The sequence below is a fragment of the Haliotis asinina genome, chromosome 1 (assembly GCF_037392515.1).
Source record: "Haliotis asinina isolate JCU_RB_2024 chromosome 1, JCU_Hal_asi_v2, whole genome shotgun sequence".
NCBI classification, from domain to species: Eukaryota; Metazoa; Mollusca; class Gastropoda; order Lepetellida; family Haliotidae; genus Haliotis; species Haliotis asinina.
The window spans coordinates 93834677-93856568 of NC_090280.1; the positions used below are offsets into that span (position 1 = coordinate 93834677).

Here is a 21892-nt window from a genome sequence, read left to right on the forward strand (position 1 = left end):
TAACAAGCATGACACACCATGGACATGTCACCCAACAAACATCCTACTGGGTACCCACCAGGCTCTTCCTCATCCTCCACATGTCGCTACGGCTGTAGTACTGCTCCTTGTACAGGAGCTCCACCAGGTCCAGCGCAACATGCTGTAACACAAAAAAACTACCTGTCACGACCCAAATCTAAAACATCTACATCAGTAAAGGAAAAGCAAGGAAAATAAGAGTCACAGTCATCAACCAAAATACCATCTGCACAAAGCATAGTGTACAAACTAATTAAACAATCATTTAGACTGCCTATAACCCTGCTGATACACACATGGAATCATCCTGCTTACCTTAGGATCAATCTTGTTGACATACACATCCTGGTATGCTCTCAGCTGGAACGCTGTTGCTATTGTTGTCTCGATGCTCACAGTCTCCGCTATAGGAAATCATTATTATGTTAATAAACTTTGAATTAGGAAACATAGTTTGCTCGATTTCTTTTGGCTTATCCTGACACAGAAGCACCAAGAGATAAGCAGGATGTGCTTGGGCCTATCCCCCACAAAACCAAAAAGGTAAAGATAGTAAAATTATAATGCACTTGGGCCTATTCTTCCCCTTATTAACCTCCATTGATGTTACCATATTGTCTCGCCAGGTTCTCTCTTCACAAAGTAAACCTCTACACGCAGTTTCACAGGTATTCTAAATGAAATCCTGTTGGCCATCCCCATTTCCTTCTGACACAGGCTTACGTTTTCAAACAAAATCTTGGGAAGCCAGGTATGATATTTGGGTCTATTCAGCCTCAGAACTGCTTGCACATCTATCCAACAGATATATGCATGATGTACCTGAGCATTTTCAGCTAATGCCCTGCTTTCAACATTAGGTGGTATGAAAAGAAGAATGATATTTGGGGCTGTTCAGCCGAGGTATCACTACAGGAGATAAGCTTGAAGTGATTGGAAATCCTCTGTACAAGAAAGATAAGCATGAAGTCATCAAGCTTATTCAGCATGGCATGGCAAAGAAGAATTCAGATAAGACAAGTTGATTGTAAGACCTGCTGATACTACAGGACATGGGACATTGGGGACATATTGCCGTCTGAATCACCATGAGACTCTAGAACTATGCTGAGCTTAAGTCTGAACTTCTCTTCAAGGACAATTGAAGGGAGTCCTATATCCTATAGGACAAAGGACACTAGGGACATATTCTTCCCCAGAATTAGCATGAGAAACTAGTAATATAGAAAAATCAACATTTCCTACAAACAGTTGACATCAATGACAGCCAGATTTGACAAATACCTTTCAGCTGTACAGGTTCCTCGGGCAGCTTGGTGATCTGCACAAGTAACCGGCTGCAACAAACCATCACAAAAATATACACCACTGCAAAAATATACACACGTCATGTTGACTTAAACAATGACTAGACTGTGCTAATAGTAGGACTAACTACTGAGGGGGAAACAACTATAGTCTATTACTGCAATAGAAACAGTCTGTTGCGACCAGCTATTGCAATACTATTGCAAAAGTAGTTTCTCCTTGAATTGTCTCATTTGAAGTCATTTCCCAAATGAATGTATAGCTTCCTAAGCTTCAGATCAATTGTGTTTAAAGGGTAACAGGGGCAGATAACCCTAAATCAAAGTACACCAATCTGGTTCTCCCTGTATTTGGCACTGCACGTTTAACAATGGAAATCAATTACTAAACTATCTACAGTCACACATATCATATATACAGTATAAATAACATTTACAGGTTTTCATTTCTACCATCTGTTCATTGTTATCGGAGACCTAATAACTGCAATCAATTGATAGTACGATGCATTGTTACAGCCATATATAATAGCGAGTGAGTTTAGTTTTAGGCCGCACTTAACAATATTCAAGCAATAACATGGCAGAGAAAACATGGAATCAAAGAGTTTTTGTTTGGGGGTTTCTGTGATGAGATTGTTCTGATAAGTTCATGTTATACCTAAATTCCACTTCTGGGTGGTAGACCTCCAACACATCTCCTGCATGGACATTAGGGAAATCCTTTGGGTTAATCTGGATGTCAGCAGCTGCAATGTACGACACATAACAACGATGATCATCATGACTGGGCTCGACTTACATGATCACTGGAGCTAAAACCACCCCACAATCATGCAAATATGATTCACAACATCAGGCTGACAAATACAACAAACAAATAAATTACTCAGTAGTTGATGTATTGATCATTACATATCAAAGCAAGATCATTAAGGCTAAATAAAAAAATGTTTCTTGGGCATCGGCACATCACTTTTATTTGTGAAAGGAACACTTTTTTATTGCCATTTAGAAAAAAAAACATTTTGGCTTGGACGCGTCCCTATCATCCATTTGTCCACTATAAGAATGAGTGTCTGATAGAACGAGTGTGACTGAATCTACAACTTAACATGTGCTAAACTTCCCAAGATGTATTTCTGTGAGAAAAAAATATAAATGTGTTCCTCCCTCATCACTCTTTTTTCTACTGAAAATTTGATAAAACTCCTACTGCCCTCGTCACTTTTGAAAAAAATGTGCCTGAGAAACACTAAATTTTTTTTCTATGCAGCCTACGTGAGTGAATGAGTATGAGTCCTTTCGGCAACATTCTAGCAGTTGAAGGCATGTTTTGCACTTGTATGAAAACGTTTACTATGACACACCAAACTGTAATTTGATTGGCCATGACACATGCCACATTCCGAATAGCTAGGACAGGCTCTACACATCCTCGCGTCACAGCTGATGAGGGTTGAGGAGCTGATTTATATCATTTGCTGAATTAAATTAAATACTCAGATGATATGAGTTGGTTGAATCTGGCATACCCTGTACCCCATCGGCCCTTGCAAGCAAAATATATCAAAGTATTGCCTACTATACCGTCTGGCTTGAATACATTCCATTTTGCAGATTTCCTTTGACAAATAATACCAAATTCAAAAGAAAACATTCCTTTAAACAATGCATGAATATTTGCTAATAGTAACTATGAATAACAAACAGAATTCAAGACAGTTCGATTCACCAAATGCATGACATAAATACATAAACAAATCTGACCAGCAGTAATGTCCACATCAAAAAGAAAATTGTTTCTCATAACCGACAATCCCTGGAAATCACAAAGAAACCATTAAAGCAGTTTTTTTAGAAAGTAGTCAACAGCTTATAAAATTAAAATGGAGCCAAGAGAACTACTTCATTATAAGAAAAATGCAGGAAATCTCAACACCAAACATGAAAGACTTGAATGGACTGTATCAGATATATGTGCATTTGTTTCAGCTTCGGCATGCCAGACTAGCCTGAACCTGACTGATAAATTATTTCCATTAGATTCTTCCGTCAAAATATGAAGAAGCTGTTGTTTGTTGTTCATCATAAAACTAAGCAATATTCCAAATATATGACAGCTGTCTGTAAAACATTGACTCTGGACCAGACAATCCAGTGATCAACAGCATCAGTATTGATCTACACGACTGCTACATAATGACATATGTCAACAAGTCAGTCAGCAAGCCTGACCACCCGATCCCCTAAGTCTACGAACAAATAATTGCTGTACTTACATAACTGAACAGTTTTTCTAGGCTAAGGCTTTGGGATAATTGGTGAATTGAAAAATCATGAAAATGACAACAAAACTTTACAAAATTATGAACCAAAGGCTGTAAGTGTTGCATCTTTACAATCACCAATCAGTAAGTGCTCTATGAGAAAATGCAGACAGCATGTTCTTTTCATGATTTCAACACATTTGATGGCTGAATATGGGTTGTACATGTAACTGACAACTTGTTCTCACTCTCAGAGAAATTTGTTCAGATCATGTTCTGTTCGCCACTTTGGTTCACCTGTTCACTACATAGAGGATCTCACCCAAGTGTCTACTAATATCAAATATATCAACATGAGTTGATAAAGTAACAAATATCTGAGGCTTGGATGATAATTGGCTTTTCTCTCCACTAATTGACCAAATCATATCCAAACTTTCTGACCTACATACAACTACAATCACCAATACAAATACTCACAAGCTGACTTGTATATCATACATATATGCTACTGACTAGTGACTAGTGACTAGTTATCGCTGCGTACCAGTCATTGCTAATATCTGGCAAGGGCACTTGCAAAGACAGTTTGATTTTAACTCTCACAGTCTGTCGCTTTAGTAATGTGTCAGTGTGTGAAATACGAAAGTACAAATCAAGCTGTCTGTGCAAGAGCGACATCCATGTGTTGGCAATAACTGGTATGCGACTGGTCGCTAGCCAGTAAAGTTTTAACTTGTTCATTCGCCCACATATCGTAAAATCACTACTGAGCACAGAAAATAAGTAAACAAATTAGCCAAGATATCAATGCCAAGATGCTCTTTTAACCCAATTTTGCATGCTATTTCGATAATTTGAACGTGTCAAACGAGTTTACATATATAACATTAACATTAACTGAGAGCGGTGCGGTTCTAATGTCAAGACTAGCCGAGGACCGCATCGCAGCTCTCGGCTACATAAACAAGTACACGTTTTAAGTGACTGAGGGTATTATCTGAATATATGTAACAATATAGAGGTCAACAAGAGTAAGCATGACTTTGTGACCCTGTCATCTGTGGGCACCTGCATGGACAGGAGGTAAGCTGCTGATAACCAGAGGCCGAGGGTTACATCAGAACTAGCAGACCAAACAGTTGAAGTTCGGTTATGTCACCGTGATATTTTGAAGAAAAGCGTGGAATTTACTGAAGCAATAAATGTTAAATTAGTGCAGAATCAAACTTCATACAATACACGACTGCGACCACAACTATGTCTTTGCATTAAACGTCTGTCTCACCGTTGTCCTTTCGTTGATGCTGGACAAGCTTGAAAGTTTTCATGATTCGCCCATATCGTGAGTGCTGCATTAGAGTTACCCGCCCCTGGATAGTGCAGAAAAGTTTTATTTTTATCTTTACAAAAACTAATTTTATACGTACCGTGTAATCTAGTACGAGCTAATATATGACAAGTTAGGTTATGTTAGATAATCATTTCATGTAATAATTGTTTGACGTTACCTCTTCAGTGCGGAGCTGTTATAACACAAGTACCTGTTCCGTTTCCAAATGCAGCATGTTTGGAAGTGTAGTTAGAAATCGAAATGGCCTGTCAAAACTGGCAGATTTTGCAATTTCTTCATCAAAGTCATTCAGAGGTGAGGTTTTATGTCATTGTGTTACAATAATACATGACAAAATGAATGTGCAAATGCAGTAGCATTTTATTTGTGAAGGGAACTGCGACCTTTGCTTGCGATATCAGTCTCTTTTTCGGGACAGTTACTTCCCTTTGCTTTGATAGGATATTCTCTCCAGGGGGTTGGTGTTTCGCCCGATTATGAGAGTGGTTTGTTAACTGAACACATGGCTCACTTAGGTGGTTTTTTACATCTTACCCACACTGCTTGTTTGATGATCATGATACTGATCATTGGATTGCCTAGTCCAGACTACATATCCCAGTGTTAGGGGTTTTCGAAGGTATAAGACAAAAACGTAATTTTTATTTTTAATATCATTTTAAGTTTTGATTTTGCTAACCTGAGTGAGAAAGGTATATTCATCTATTTCACAAAAAAGTATCATGTTTCCAACAAACATAGCATTTATAACATCGTATCGGCGAAACTGCAGTCGCTTGTCACATCCGGGTATATTTGTATGTGTTTTCGACGGTGAGCCATACTTTTCCCTCTGCACTGTCACTAGCAGACGACAGATCTTGTTGAATTTTGCTCGCTATTTTTGTTATACAGGCAATTGATTTTGCATCTGAAGTGGTATTAACGATCTAGGGTAAATAATATTGTTGTTTATTTGCTCTTTACATAACTTAATTTCTTGATTTCAATTGTCAATAAAACGTCTCATGACAGGAACTGGGCATTCGCCCTACCGATGAAACTGTTTGTGCACTCCGATCGTGCACGTACTTCCTTGATATAGCCCTAGCAATGCAATTGTCGAAATCACCAGAACGTCAAATTCAGCTCGTTTTGGGATACTGATCAACGCCATACAACAGGATTACTGCTGAGTGCAGCCTTAAATAGCAAACAAGCGGCTTCCAGTATGAATGGGCAACCCATTAAAGCAAGAGACAATATTCACTGAATTTTCTAATTTAGACATTACTGTTTACACCCTGTCATCATGGAATATCTTTGAGACTAGTATAAGTGTAAAGCAGTAAAACAAGAGATAAAATGTTGACACCCTCTGGATGACTTTATGTTGTGAATTTGTTGTGTCATTGATGTCAGTGATTGTAATGCTGGTACCTCTACTTACAGGTCCACCATGTGCTGTTACTCAGGTGGCGACACTCATGAAGCTTGAGGATCCTCCATCATATGACCGTAAGTTTCAAACCTTGTGATCATCCCATGAGGCAAAATGATTCCCCATTATGCTTTTTAAATACTAAATATGGGGGTGAAATGGTAGTTCTAATCACCATATGGTACATATTGCAGCACAAGGTCCTAGGTTTGGTTCATTTCTGTTCAGGATTTGAGATGTGATCAACAAGAACCAAACCTTAACATGTGTAATAACATGTAACAAAATGACCCTAATGTTTCTTATTTTGAATGAACATAACTTTGATTTTATGGCCAAATAGAAATGACTGTATGAGTGCTGAAAATACCAAATTTTAGGATTGAATTGTGTTATACTGAACCAAAGGCAAAACTCAGCAGTTCTATTAATACATCCTCGATATGTCAAGGGTATCCATTCTGATAAATCTCTATTTTACCCTGGATGTATCTGCGAATTGACCTGATAATTTTTTTCCCTCCCTTGGCTGGCTTTTTATCCAATCAGGTGTCTCTGCTGGGAAGTTGACCATACCAATCACAACTCACTTTTGCTTTTTAAATTATCTAACCAATTAAACATGGCAATATCACATCAGTCATGTGTTACGAGGGTTGGCTGAAAAGTTCTCAGCCTGAGTGGTTTTTCCCCACCAGGTAGAGACAGGTGTTTGCCACCAATGAGGACAATCATTTAGTGAATCATAGACACAAGAACTACAAACGTACTAATAGTTTTATCTCAACTACAACTCTTTTGGTAAACCTACCCTCTGAAATCATCAGAAATGGACAAAACTGAATACAGGGCAGTCATCAAGTACTTGCAAAAGAAAGGGATGTCCCCAACACAGATACATGCTGACATGGTCTCCACTCTAGGGGATGATGCTCCTTCATTTTCCACAGTAAAGAAGTGGGCTGCAGAATTTAAGCGTGGCAGACAAAGCCTTGATGATGGCCCACGCTCAGGAAGGCCTTCAACAGCAACCACTCCAGAAAACATCACGCGAGTGCTCGATAAGTTGATGGATGATCGACGATTGACTACTTGACATATTGCTAGTGTAGTGGGCATCTCTCATGAGAGGGTTGAGCATATTATCACCAACGAATTAGGAATGACTAAAGTTTCTGCAAGATGGGTGCCAAAGCTCTTGACAGCAGAGACCCGTGAAGGTCCCGGGGTAGAATAGGCCTTCAACAACCCATGCTTGCCATAAAAGGCGACTCAGCTTGTCGTAAGAGGCGACTAACGGGATCGGGTGGTCAGGCTCGCTGACTTGGTTGACGCATGTCATCGGTTCCCAATTGCGCAGATCGATGCTCATGTTGTTGATCACTGGATTGTCTGGTCCAGACTCGATTATTTACAGACCGCCACCATATAGCTGTAATATTGCTGAGTGCGGCGTAAAACTAAACTCACTCACTCACTCACTTGACAGCAGAACAGAAACTGTCAGGTTCCAGACGTCCCTTGACAATTTGCGTCGTTTTGAAGCAGATCCCGATGATTTTGTGGCACGATTTGTAACCATGGATGAGACCTGGATACATCACTTTCAACCAGAAACAAAACTACAGTCAAAACAGTGGAAGCATCCTGATTCACCAGCTCCGAAGAAAGCCAAGTCTGTTCCTTCAGCTGGAAAGGTGATGGCATCAGTCTTTTGGGATTCCAGGGGTATTCTGCTCATTGATTATCTTGAAAAAGGTCAAACTATCAACGGCAGATACTATGCTGATCTACTGAACCAGTTGCGAGAAGCAATCAAAGCCAAACGACGAGGGATGATTGCTAAAGGTGTCCTCTTCCACCAAGACAATGCGCCTGTTCACAAATCGGTGGTGGCCATGTCAACAATCCGTGATTGTGGCTTTGAACTCATTGACCATCCTCCTTATTCACCTGATTTGGCTCCTTCTGACTTCCACCTGTTCCCCAAAATGAAAAAGGAACTCGCCGGTCGTCATTTTGCAAGTAATGATGTCATTTCCGCTGTGACTGATTTTTTTAGGGTAGCTGAAGAAGATTTCTTCCTGACCGGGATTCGGGCCTTGCAGCATCGCTGGCAAAAGTGTGTGAACTTGGAAGGGGACTATGTAGAAAAATAAATTACAAACGTGGACTTTGTAACTTTTTTTAACAGTGAGGCTTAGAACTTTTCAGCCAACACTCGTAGATACACGGTGAGAGCAAATGATATTGTGTCATTTACAAATTTTTCTTGTTTGGATGGGTGTTAAATTTTTAATACATTATATCCAGCAACAGAAATGTGATAGCGATAGCAACAGCTCTTGAAATCTATTATAAAATCTTTGAGTTTAGAAATATTAAATTTCCATTAATACTAAAATTTGTAAACTTTTAGTTGTCGTAAGTGATGACTGGTATTGATAAAAAGTCATGTGTTAATTGAAAAACATTGCTTTACCCTAAATGTGTGAAATTTACCTTCATCAAAATGACTTTTTTTTCCAAAACATTTTGTCATAGTCTTGCATAAGTCATGTTTTCTTTCTTGTTAGATATTGAGTTTCCTGAGAGAAGGAGGTTGAGGTTCTTTGAGAAGGTCCCTCAGTTACAGCAGGGTGTGCGTGCACCTAAAACTCCGAAAGATCTTCATCTGATGCGAGGCCCAGACAAGATCCATAACAAGCTACAATATGGACAATATGGCATTCAGGTACATAGATCAACATAACCTGGTTGGGAGTATGAGACAGAAATTTCCATCTGTGTTGTATAAACACTATTACTCCTAGGCCAAATGTAGAGATAGCATCAAAATCAGGTAATATGATACACCCGGTCTTATCACCATACTGCATATCTTGACCATGTCGAACACCAGTGCTTGTTACCACCCATTAGACAATGTGATCAATACTCAAGCAGTTTCTCTATGAACATGTGGACGCTGTTTCAGTAGTGGACTGAACCCAGTTATTTTTTAGTAACCTGATACCTCCTGTAGCTAGTTCCACATCAACAAGAATTTTTGGAGGGTGGGAAGTGTCATAATAATTACTGAATAACGCATTTACTACTGCTGAGAGATCCTAAAAGATAGGGACTTTTCTAGCATTTGGCCCAGGACTACTGTAGGAATTCCAGAGCAGATGGATCCGGATGCTGCAGGCTGTTTGAGCATTTGAAATATGGTTTTGGTTTTAAGAGTAGCAACAGAGGTTCCCAGAAGTACTGAAATGGAGGTATTACTATTGGCAAACAAGGATAAGTTGGACCGGTGCAGAGAATGAGTTTACAAGAATTAGTTGGTGCATTTCAATGGGCAAACCCATTGGATTTGTGAAAGGGGGAGCAGATGTAGGCTATGCATGTGCAGTGCATGGTGATGGAATCAATTCTCTGCATAGCAGCACAACCCATGCTCAAGAGACTCTCGCATACTTCACCAATCGCACAATGCTTGATTGTGGGCAACCTGGGGCCCTTTTGCTCACAATGGCAATTACCAGTAGGCAGCACTCACACATGCCAATACAAGTGAACTGTTAGGTCAGTGCTCAACTTATCCTTGTTTGTCAATAGTGATAATATAACCTGTGGATGACACTGATACTGTGGGCAGTTTCCTGTAGCCTCCAGTCATATTACATTGCTGAACATGCATATAGTAATTCATGTGTTGTTTATATTACTGATATGGCCTTATAATCCAGATCAACATTATCTTTCATGTAATCTTGGTGTTATGGCTTTTTCATATATTTTGGCTCCAATAATTTTATTTGGCGATAATTCTCATGACATGTCTTCTTGTTTGCTTATATGTACAAGACAGGCCAATTGTAACTCATCTTAAGCAAACAAGTGATAATATGTTACTTCACAAAATCAGAATGAGAAGCTTTGCACATTTCAGGTAGTGAGTAAAACTTCCACTTCTTTCCAGGCATTGACTGGGGGCCGTTTACGATGGGGCCACTACGAGGCACTGCGTCTTACGATTGGTCGTAAGATGGATGAATCAAGGATGTTCGCTATCTGGCGCATCGACCAGCCATGGAAGTCTGTGTCCAAGAAGGGGATCGGAACACGGATGGGTGGAGGGAAGGGCAACATCGACCACTATGTCTACCCACTAAGAGCCAACAGAATCATTCTAGAAATGGGTGGAAAATGTGAATTCAAGGAAGTGGAGAAAATCTTGAAACCTCTAGCCAAAATCCTGCCTTTCCGAGCACGTGTTGTGAGCCATGAGATTCTTGCAGAAGATGCTAAGCAAGAAGCATTTGTGAAGAAGAACAATATCAACCCTTTTACCTTTCAGCACTGTGCTCGGCACAACTTCCTGGGTTGCAGAAAATGGATGAGTCATTATGACTATCAGTGGCATGGCAAATATAGATGATGTGGGCAGATTCTGATATTCATGCTAGCCCAATAGTTAGAGGTGGCAGAAATGGATATTCATCTAGTGATGGTGTTACTCATCTACAAGTTGCATATGAAGACTGCTTGTTAGATTCTTCTCTGTGTGTCAGTTTGGTTAAAAATTAGGAATTAATGTAATTGACAGAAAATGTCAATAGAAGAAACATGTCAGCTGCAGATTCTGAGGACTATTGAAGTAAACTTGGCAATTGTGCTCTTTAGTAAGTTATTTCAGACCATTTCAGGGTTTCTCGTGCTGAAGGGAATGGTGAGACATCTTGTTGGGTAAGCATGTCCGCCCATCAGGCTGAATTGGTGGATGTGATTCCCCAGTGGGTGTGATATGTAAAGCCTATTTCTGGTGTCTGCTGCCATGAATATTTCTTTAACTGCATCAAGTTTATCGATCACTTAAATACTATAGACAAAATATATTACTGTGAACAATTATGATAAAATGCCAACAGTTATCTGGTAATCTGATCCCTACAGCTTTGATGTCATTACTTACTGACTGAGTGAATTTTGTGTTATGCTACTTGCAGCAATATCATGGCAGGGGACCTCAGAAATGGGCTCCACAAATTATACCCATGTTTGTAATCAAACTCAGGACTATGGTATGGTGAGCAAACACTTTAACCACTGCACTACTACACCTCTCCTTTACTGTTACTGAATTCAAGTGCTGCTATTTCTGTTGGATTACTGAAGGTATCTTCCACAATTTACCTAAATAATAACAAAATTATCCCAAATTGTGTGAGTCTGAGTTTCAACTATCCATATTCTGAACAATTGATTTAAGAGATGTTAACCTACCTGCATCAGGTGCAACTTAAGATAGAAACCTAGTTGCACAAGCCAAATTCCAGTTGCAGTGTAGTGTGTTAAAACATCAGAGTTTTAGGTTAACATATTTCCGTGATGTAGCACCTGTGCAACCATAGCAACACAGAGACACAGCTGATCCCTGTATACAAGAGCTGTCATAGCTGAAACGTGTTTGTAGATAGCAGTGTTTCTGTGCCATAGCTAGTCACGTTTAGAAGTAAAATGAGCTGACATAATTAAACTTAAATTGTTAGATTTAGTGTTGATTTATTTCTCCAAAACTGTCTTCCACCTGGTGCAAGTTTGACTAATAATTAGGTTATGTAATATTGGGTTGTACCAGTGCAAGTAAAAATGCACTACATCAAACACTTAAAATTCGTATGTTTAGTGGGTGAAGACAGAAAGAATTTGCATGGGTTATTCAAAGATGCATTCATTGTTTTGGTTGAAACAGCAGTGTGGTAAATATGTATAGGTTTTGTGAAGTGTGAAAGGAAGATTGTCAGAAAATAAACCAGAATAATTTCACTGAATCTGTATTTTTGTGTTTCCTTGATATCTTCATTACAAAAGAATGCTGTCAATATTACATCACCAGACAGCTTTCATGACAGTTCTATTGTGCAGAAAACACAGTTAGAAACAGAAATAAACCCAATTAGGAACCATTCATAAATTATGGCTAGAGGGGATGATGATCACATATGGTGTAGCATGTACAATGTGCATGCCTCAACTCAGTGTGTGTCAATGCTCATGCACTCATCCACCAGTCGTCCTGGCCAAGTTAATGGTTCACTGTCTGGCTAAGTGAAGATGGAAAACCCATGCTTGTAGTGAAAGGTCGGGTGATCTGACTCGCTGTCTTGTCACGGTGACTCATATGATCGTTTCCAAACTTTGTACATTAATGCTCATGCTGTTGATCACTGAGGGGTCCAGACGCGATTATTTACAGACTGCCGTCATATACTCGTAGCTCGAATATTTCCGAGTGCAGCGTTAAACATCAGGTGACAAGAAATAAAAACGTTACTATCCATTAAAATTTAAAAGTGTCATGTTCTTCCAACTCAAAATGCTTGTCAAAGACATGCCGCCTAACAATTTACTTCAACTATAACGGCTTTCCACGCTCGGAACAAAGGTCGTTTAAAGGTTCACCATATCTTTATCTCGCTGTACACACGCACCTGTCTCAGTGGACGTGAATGGTTGGCACCAAAGAACGCTTATCTGTGAAACAAAATGGCGTCCCTGTATTACTACCTCGTCTTGACAACACTTCTTCTAACCAGTAGACTGTGCCCGGTTTGTACGGAGAAGGTACTTGGTGAAACTATGGATGAGGAATTCGACTTTGATGGTCTTCCCGGCGTTCAGCATGAATTCAAAGTGGAAGTAGCGGCGGGGAAGGAAGACTGTTTTTATCAGTTTGCTGCGGAGGGAAGTAAACTTTATGTTTCCTTTAACGTACGTAGCATTGGCGGTATTCGTGAAATATGTATAAATGAAAACACCATTGTGTCGACGTTGATGAAACCATAGTGAACAGTTCGAATTATCCGAGGTTGGACACAAAAGCTAAATGATGACTGAAAATGAAACCTCGACATATCAGCGTAAGACATAATGGTGTATGTCGAAATGAAGCCACGACTGCGGTTATGGGCCGTTTCAAACAATTGTTTGGTTGAGCTATTATTACTTTATTATATTATTTCTATATGGAATAATTAGGGATGAACATTTTGTTTCGAAAGAGACGTAACTTCGAAAATTCAGTGTTCGACACAACGGCGTATGTCAGTATATTATTTGTACACTCAACGGTAAAAGTTATGAAATAGAAATTCTGATTTAGGTATGTCTAAATGATCATGGACCGTTTCAAACAGTTGGGTGGTTGAACTTTTATCATTTATGTTCCAATGAATATTTCGCTGCAGATATTTTCTGTGAAGCCTGTCGTCAAGGACCACTAAACACTACGTTAAAGGTCACATGCAACCAAAAAATCAAACATAATTAAAACACAATTACTACTTATTCGTGACATGTAATATACATTGCTGCTTGTAAAAAAAACCCAAATAAACAAAATTATAAGCGTGCAATCGCGATTCAATAGTGCAATATTTTGCACCGAACCCAGTCATAGCGGGTGGATGTGCACTCAAGTGTAACGACGGCTTCCGATTGACTGGTTCATTTGCTGATACGCCGAGGGCTCATAGTGTGTTCAGAAAGGCATTTTAGAAGTATGGTGAGTCTCAAGACAGTAAGATTTTTTTATGGATAACAACTTCTTTTATTGTACTTGATGCGTCCTTTCAGTGTGAATTCATATATCGTTGTCAAACAAAATCATATACACTAGGAGAAGTTGTTATCCATAAAGAATGTATGTAGAGATGTTGGGTTTTGTAAATACATGTTCTCTGAATTTGCGTTCGATCCAGTCAAAAATCAACTCAGCAGAGATGTGAACTACTGGAAACTGTCATTCGTAAAAGTACAAAGCAGGACTTGAAACTGACAAGAGTTTGCACATGTTTCCGTTAGATCCAGTCATCCGAGAAAAACGGATGTACATGTAGTTTCCTTGCAACCCACAGACATAAATACATGTCATGTGTACATGTATCACACCTGCCTAATTACATAATGTGGCAGAGACAGGACTCGGGTGCACGAGTCATAAATCAAATTATTTTGTTTATGACGTATAACGTTAAGTTTAAATTGCATGTGGTCAAAGATTGAATCTTATATGGCACATTGTCTTTAGCAGACAGGCAGGCAGACATATAGGTGTCAATAAACCAGACATTGAGCTTTCTCTGTGACAGGCTGCTTCCCACAATCAACAAGTTTTTTTATGTAACGAGTAGATTATTTACTTGATTGAGTGCACAACCAAGATAAGACTACTGCTCACGACCTCATACTCCGGGCATGCACATAATTTCAAGTTCCGCGAACCTATTCGATGAGCATGCGTTATGGGCGCCCAACGCTGAGGGAAATTTAGTGAATCGTTTGAACTCCGATTTCTCGGGCTTTTTTCCATCGCTTTTTTATTTCAACTTTATAGGCTGAATTGGCATTTTGATGATTTGTTTCGATAACTGCATGCCGAAAGGTGTCAGAATCTGCAAAGTTGTGTTTTACGTTACATGTGACCTTTAAGTAGTTGGTCTTTGATCTTTAAATAATTACCAATAGGAACTCTAGTGTATGTTGATATTGTCAGGCTTTATCGCTGAGGCGTCAGAAGATATTTTAGCTTGGGAGTTCTTATCACTTTATGACGAGAAACATGATCACAGTCGTTCGCTTTTGAGGGTAGTCCCCGTAGAATAGGGCTGGGATGGGTAGGGAAAAATGGAATCAAGTACCCGCATGTACTTGTCCGAATCGGAATCGAGTAACGGAAATGTAAGAAATTCATTTCGGTCAGCTTTATGAATATTCACTCACTATTTGACAGATTATCAAATAAAAAAACAAAACAAAACAAAAAAACTTGAGAGGATGACAAGAATACATTGCTATTTAATTTACATCTGTTAAACCAGGGAGCCAATATAGAGATTGTAGATTATCCCTGGTTTAACTAATATAGTCTAACTAACACTATTACTTATATTCCTCGTTAAAACACAGAGCGCTTCGTTCCTGTTGTTACTGTATCTTGACTACTCACTACACAGAGAATTACAGTCGTTAATAACAACCGCCATTAATCAAACAATACCAATGATATAAATAGGCGTTATACGTCAATACTGAAAAAAGACAGAATTTTTATCTGCCCTTGTCATTACAGAGTTCTCTCCCTTTCTGGGTACTCAATCCTTAGAAAAACACTCGATTCCAGCTGTACACGACCCGGGTCGAGTACCCGAGTCCCAGTACTAATCAGAACCCCCTTTCGAAAATTCATGGTTCCACCAATGACCATTGAACTCATTCACAATTGTCTGGGCGTCCATTCACAAATTACTGAGATGATCGTAAGTTACTAATGTAATCTTCGTGCAATGTTAAGGACTGGAAGTAAATGTTAACCTTAGTAAAGGTTGCTTTGGGAAAGGAGACCCTGGGCTCTGTGGCAAGATTTCACGACAGCAGCGGTTCATTCACATGCTCCAATAGATAAGATAACGCGACCTGATTCCCCAAAGCGTTCTTGTCCCATGCGATGTGAACGGGTTGAAGAGTACTGAAGAGTACAGACTGTTGCATTTAGTAGTTGCACGTTAGAGTTTTCTGATAGTTTTGAAGACCATATATTTTTTCAAACCTGAATGTTTCCTTGTCGGAAAATAATAAAAGCAGTCAAGTTTATCAATTGTGTGTGTGTGTGTGTGTGTGTGTGTGTGTGTGTGTGTGTGTGAGAGAGAGAGAGAGAGAGTGTGTGTGTGTGTGTGTGATATTTTATCATATATATATAACTAACTTTTTATTGTGTTCATTAAAATGTGCAAACGTTTGTAAGATCCGCTACGCGGATTCATACAGTTTGCACATTGGTTTTCAGTTTCATACCTCAATGCAACCAAAGAACCACACAGTCAATCCTTAATTCAATGCAAACGTAATGCTTGAATACGTATAATGTGGCCTTGGAGGAAGACCTGCAGCATTACGAGTGTTTTAAGTGAAAACACCTGGTATGCAGAGATCTCGAATTTCAAATAATATGCCAATTTCGAAGGTTTGCTTCAACTATATAATCTATATTTCGGTCAGTGTCACCGAGTAAATACCGAACGTGAGTAAAGGCAATATCCGACCTGATTTAAGTGAACTAAAATGTTTCGTGAATCCAGTACCATATATAAATAATTTTAGTATTTAAGTCAGAGGTGTGAAACTATCACAGAGATATTTAGTAGATCATTTCCTGTACACGATTTCTTATAAGGGAGTATAAGGGCGTTTGGTTTTCAAACAAAGTCGGATACATTCTTTTCTTTTGCCTAATACGGAGACATTCACCATACGAAGGGGTTAAAAAAAGCCCAGAAAAGTTGTATATACAGTTGTCACAATCTCACTCAAAGTTAAGCTTTTAACGTTTTATTTGTTGTTTACGTAATCCCTACTTAGTAATGTTTCGGGGCGGTGGGGTAGCCTTGTAGTTAAGCGTCCGCCCTTCACACCGAAGACCCGGGTTCAGTGTGTGAAGACTCTTTCTGGTGTCCCCGTCGTGATATTGCTGGAATATACAGGGCTGTTTCAGAAAGCGGCGTAAAACCATACTCTCTCACTAACAGCAATGTTTCGCCTTGTACATAATTCAATCTGGACCAGATAAACTAGTGATCGATGTTGTCAGTAGCGGCAGGAATACAGGGACTTCCAACGAACACACCTATCCCAAAACATCGGATCTGTCTCACGACAAGCTATTCGGGACCAAATTCTGTCTGGAATCCCACCGAAAAGCTATTAACAAGCTTAAGGTAATGTGAACCATGTTTCATTCAGGTCTTGAGGGGCGGCGACAGAAACATCAACTTCTTCCTCATCGACCAGAACCATGCCGTGATAGACGCCCACTACGAAAAACCAGACGCCATGGTGGAGGCAGACGTCAAGGAAAAAGGTAATATCCATTGGACCCTGAAGGTAACAAAATCGATAACCTGGGCCCCGGTTTACTATCTAGCCTCCCTAGTATATAACATGTAAAGTGCATCACAGAAATACGGCGACATGATCGAAAACCGGACAATTACTCTCATCAAACAATATATTGTATTTTAAAGGTTTCACAAGAATCAAAAGCTTTTATTCATGTGTCCGATGTGCATATGGGGCATATACGCAGGTGTTCCGTTGGGATTTGTTGGTTTTTATTAAATCATTAAATCGCCAAAGACCGAGTTGCTGATCCGGGTTAGTATTTATCCTCAGAAACCCATGCGCTTTGACTTGGTTGACACATGTCATGGTATCCCAATTGCGCAGATCGATGCTCATGCTGTTGATCACTGGATTGTGTGGTCCAGACTCGAGTTTTTCAACTGAGTGCGGCAAAAATCTAAACACACTTACCCGTTTTCACGTCATTCGATGATTTATAGAACCCAGAAATTATTGTATAAACAAATTACTATTGCAATAGGGATTTGTTTTGTTTGTAGTCATTTCTTAAGATTATGAAAAGTGTGTGTGGATATGTTTACATCGAGTGTTGGTTGTGCAGAGGTGTTATGACGTGTTCCACCGAGGTGTTATGACGTGTTCTACAGAAGTGTTATGACGTGTTCCGCAGAGGTGTTATGGTGTGTTCCACAGAGGTGTTATGACGTGTTCCACAGAGGTGGTATGACGTGTTCCGCAGAGGTGTTATGACGTGTTCCACAGAGGTGGTATGACGTGTTCCGCAGAGGTGTTATGACGTGTTCCACAGAGGTGGTATGACGTGTTCCGCAGAGGTGTTATGACGTGTTCCACAGAAGTGTTATGACGTGTTCTGCAGAGGTGTTATGACGTGTTCCACAGAAGTGTTATGACGTGTTCCGCAGAGGTGTTATGACGTGTTCCACAGAGGTGGTATGACGTGTTCCGCAGAGGTGTTATGACGTGTTCCACAGAAGTGTTATGACGTGTTCCGCAGAGGTTTTATGACGTGTTCCACAGAAGTGTTATGACGTGTTCCACAGAGGTGTTATGACGTGTTCCAGGCTACTACCAGGTCTGTTTCGACAACACACAGAGCAGGTACAGCAGCAAGTTGGTGTACTTCTACGTGGTGACCATCATTATGGACAAATGGACCCAGTATATGAGTGACGTGGCTGAGATTCAGGACCTGACTGTCAATCTATCCGTGAGTATAGTGGGGTGTTTAACGCCACTTTGAGTGAATGACTGAGTTTGGTTTTACCCCCTTTTAGCAACATTCCAACAATATGACGGCGGAGGACACCAGAAATGGCTTCACATATGGTATCCATGTGGGGAATCGAACCCGGGTTTTCGGAGTGACTAGTGAACGCTTTAACCACTAGTCTACCCCTCCCTCCGCCACTTTGAGAAGCGTGAGAGTTCTATCAATGAACATCATTGAATGTTTACCATAAAACTGAACCCTCAACACACCGATATTCAAACCTCGGGTACGTTCAAAGGACGGCACTCTTGAAACCTGTTGAATAATTCACTATCCGTGATAGGGGCGGTTAGGTAGTCTAGTTGTTAAAGTGTCCCCTCGTCACACCGAGGGGCCGGATTCGATTCCCCACAGATGGGTAAAATGTGTAAAAGCCGATGTGCCAAGTGACATTGTTGGAATGTTGCTGACATCATCTATGATTCATGGCCAGGTTTCACAAAGCTCTCGTAGCTCCTATACTGTAACATAGACTTAAGTACGATAGTCGTAGCGCCACGACAGCTTTGTGAAACCTGCCCATGATACTTGCGGATACATACTAGTATCACGAGCACTCAACTTACTTTGTGACGTCTACAACTCGAATGTCTTGTAGGATTTGGGACTTCCTCCACTTAACCATCCTGCAACTGATTCTGATGTATGTGTATTTTATAGTTTGAGGTAGCCGCACGAATGCACAAATGTGTTGAAAACAGTTACTTTTACCTGATAAACAAGATTAAAAATTTCTCTCAACACATTTGCTTTCAGACGATACTTGAGGGTGTGGAGCTGTCCCTGACTGATGTGGACAAATACCAGATGCACTCTCGCCTCAACGTCATACGTGACTGGTACCTCCTCAGAGCCAACCAACGCTACGTGGGGTACTGGTCATCAGCCCTGTGTGTTTTAGTCCTGGTGGCGGGGGTGGGGCAGGTGTTCTTCCTGAGGAGGATGTTTAGAATGCCCGTCGTCACCCCCACGTCCAAACCCCGGGCGTGATTGAAGTTTGTGCGTGTATATATTTTAATGGTTGTTACATAAATGTTTTGTCATCGGGAATATGCTGAGTGAGTGAGTCAGTCAGTCAGTTGGTTTTCAACTGTACTAAAGTAATATCTTACCGTGTTTGTTGCGTAAGCGAAAAAAAGCTTTGAGTTGCTAGAATTGGTTGAATAACTCCGATTTAATACAATGTACAAAGAATTGAAGCGCCTCTTCTTTGTGTTACAAGCGATACAATCGCACCTGTTTATGAAGTTAAAGGGGCCGTGATAACCCATCTAAGGGCGCCATGCTTTGTTATACTTTTACGGATGGTTTTGTGAAAGGATGAGACATGTAAGGTATCATCTTGGTTTATAAGTTGTATTGTACTTTCATTTACAATGATACAAACCTTGAACCCATTGGCCACCATTGCGTCGGTCCGGAAGTGATGTCACCACATCAGTCGCGTAGAACTTTGCGTAGTAACTGTTCCTGTTCGGTCCGTAATTTTAATGGACGACTGCTTTTAGCGTCATACTATTTGAAGCCAAAACGAATGCTATGACACCGGATGGGTCCAGTGAAGTATCATATGCTTTTATCTTACTGCACACATAAATGTCGCTTTCTGACTGGCTAAGCGTTCTTTTATTATTTTCAGTGTAATCCACTTACAAGCAAGGTGCATTGCAATCTACCCCGCTTCCAATAGCAACTCATTCGGTACTTCGTGGTAGTACTTCTTTAACTCGAATAGCATTGAATTACACATGCTGAGCGGATATTACCGATGCTTTGCGAATGCAAATCAATGTTAGGGAGTTAACTCTAAAATTGTTTTTCTTGTTTGGTCTGCAAAATCTAGCGATTGCTTCGAAAATATTTGCCTCGCATTCCAATAAATACATGTTGACAAAACGTTCAAATGTTGTCCCTGTGAATATTAAGAAAGGGATCTACGCCGTGGCGACTTTATGAAAAACTACCTGTCAAAACATCAAGGTCCAGGATTCGAACAGTTCAAAATTAACATTGAGGTATAAGTTAAATACGTGGCTCCCCGGGGCCAATGGGTTGATATACCCTCGATGTTTCATACGTCATATTTGGGATTTCACTTTCTTAGTGTTTGTTTATGTGTCCCTCTCCCCATCCCCACATAAATGTGTAGTTCATGTTCCCATCGCCCTCAGGGAACATAAACAAACATCGAGAATACATCAACTCATGCCCCCCTCGTGACCAGTCTACTACTTATAATGTATACACATATACAAGCCACTGGATAAGCAAGGATGGTATGTATTCAGAGTGCTTGCTCACATATACTGAACAGCAAGGGAAACGCAACTCGAATTTTTAATAGAAGACATAAACATGAACGCTTACTTTTATGAACTTTCATTTTTTCGAAACTTGCGTTTCTTTTGCTGTTCAGTATATACAACTTCCTACATGGAGTGTAGTGTCACTTCATGTTGATAACAAAATAAAGTAGACGAATACAAAAGTTTTTATTATTTTTTTACATGACAGAGAGCAAGATAAGATCAGGTAGTTTTGGTGCATGCATCGTACAAACAATATGGTTCTCGAAGGTTCTTGCAATGACGGCGTTGTTGGCTCCCTGTTGCGCCATTCCCACAGCGCTCTCTCTCTTTCCATCTGGCTCAAACGTGGCATAGTTCTTCTGTTTTTCTGTCGACTGCGTTGCTAACGTGTCCCGCACACTGTTTTATGCCGTCATCATGAACGTGCATTTCGTGCCACATCAGAAATTGCGTTTTTTCACTTCTCGCGGCGTTTTTGCGGTTCGTTCCCTTATTTCACATTTTGTTTAAGAAAAGTATTCGCTTATCCATGTGTGGGATGGATCAATATGGTTTTATCACTTAATTTTTACTTTTTTGAATTTTCATGTAATATTTTTAGGTGGGACTTTTTTTAGCACTAGTTTATTTTAATTTGTTTTCTTTTATGTCTGGTATAATACCAAAAGCACCGGAATTAGGCAGTTACATAGGGCACCATATCCACAATAAAGCGCATTGCACTTAAAGTGATTTGATCAATATTGCCGCACTAAAACTTGGAGAGGAGGAGATTTGCAAATGTGAAACATCAGTGATCAAACTGATTCAAATTCTCTATTTTGACCTTTTCTGTGCGTCAGCGCGTTTATTCAGTTTAACACTTTACTTGACCTTTTTTTCTTTGTCGTTTAACGCCAGACTCAGCAATATTCCAGGTATATGGCGACGGGAAATGGCGATGATAAAAGTCAAGTGGTTGCATATTGAAGTCTTGGTAATTATTTCCCAAATCGTCAAAATTTCCGAAAATTAC

The 21892-nt window shown here is 39.9% G+C and overlaps 3 protein-coding genes across 4 annotated transcripts in view; 2 read left to right on the forward strand and 1 right to left on the reverse strand.

Annotated features, from left to right (window-relative positions):
* Positions 1-4957, reverse strand: part of LOC137255580 (GATOR complex protein Iml1-like) — a 67243-nt gene extending 62286 nt beyond the window's left edge. For both annotated transcript variants that reach the window (XM_067793016.1, XM_067793007.1), the window contains exons 1-5: positions 4887-4957; positions 1990-2077; positions 1306-1358; positions 337-425; positions 59-142 (exon numbers count right to left, since the gene is read on the reverse strand). In XM_067793016.1, coding sequence (XP_067649117.1) covers positions 59-142; positions 337-425; positions 1306-1358; positions 1990-2077; positions 4887-4956 — 384 coding nt within the window. In that variant the 5' untranslated portion in view covers position 4957. The remainder of the gene's footprint in view (positions 1-58; positions 143-336; positions 426-1305; positions 1359-1989; positions 2078-4886) is intronic.
* Positions 4958-4981: 24 nt separating this feature from the next.
* Positions 4982-12191, forward strand: LOC137255600 (large ribosomal subunit protein uL16m-like). Its single transcript, XM_067793041.1, has 4 exons — positions 4982-5246; positions 6384-6449; positions 8949-9106; positions 10340-12191. The coding sequence occupies exons 1-4, from the start codon at positions 5165-5167 to the stop codon at positions 10796-10798; spliced, it is 765 nt and encodes a 254-aa protein (XP_067649142.1). The 5' UTR covers positions 4982-5164; the 3' UTR covers positions 10799-12191.
* Positions 12192-12843: 652 nt separating this feature from the next.
* Positions 12844-21056, forward strand: LOC137255609 (transmembrane emp24 domain-containing protein 6-like). Its single transcript, XM_067793053.1, has 4 exons — positions 12844-13131; positions 17158-17275; positions 18360-18505; positions 19325-21056. Exons 1-4 carry the CDS (start codon positions 12907-12909, stop codon positions 19556-19558), a joined length of 723 nt encoding a protein of 240 aa, XP_067649154.1. The 5' UTR covers positions 12844-12906; the 3' UTR covers positions 19559-21056.
* Positions 21057-21892: the final 836 nt, after the last annotated feature.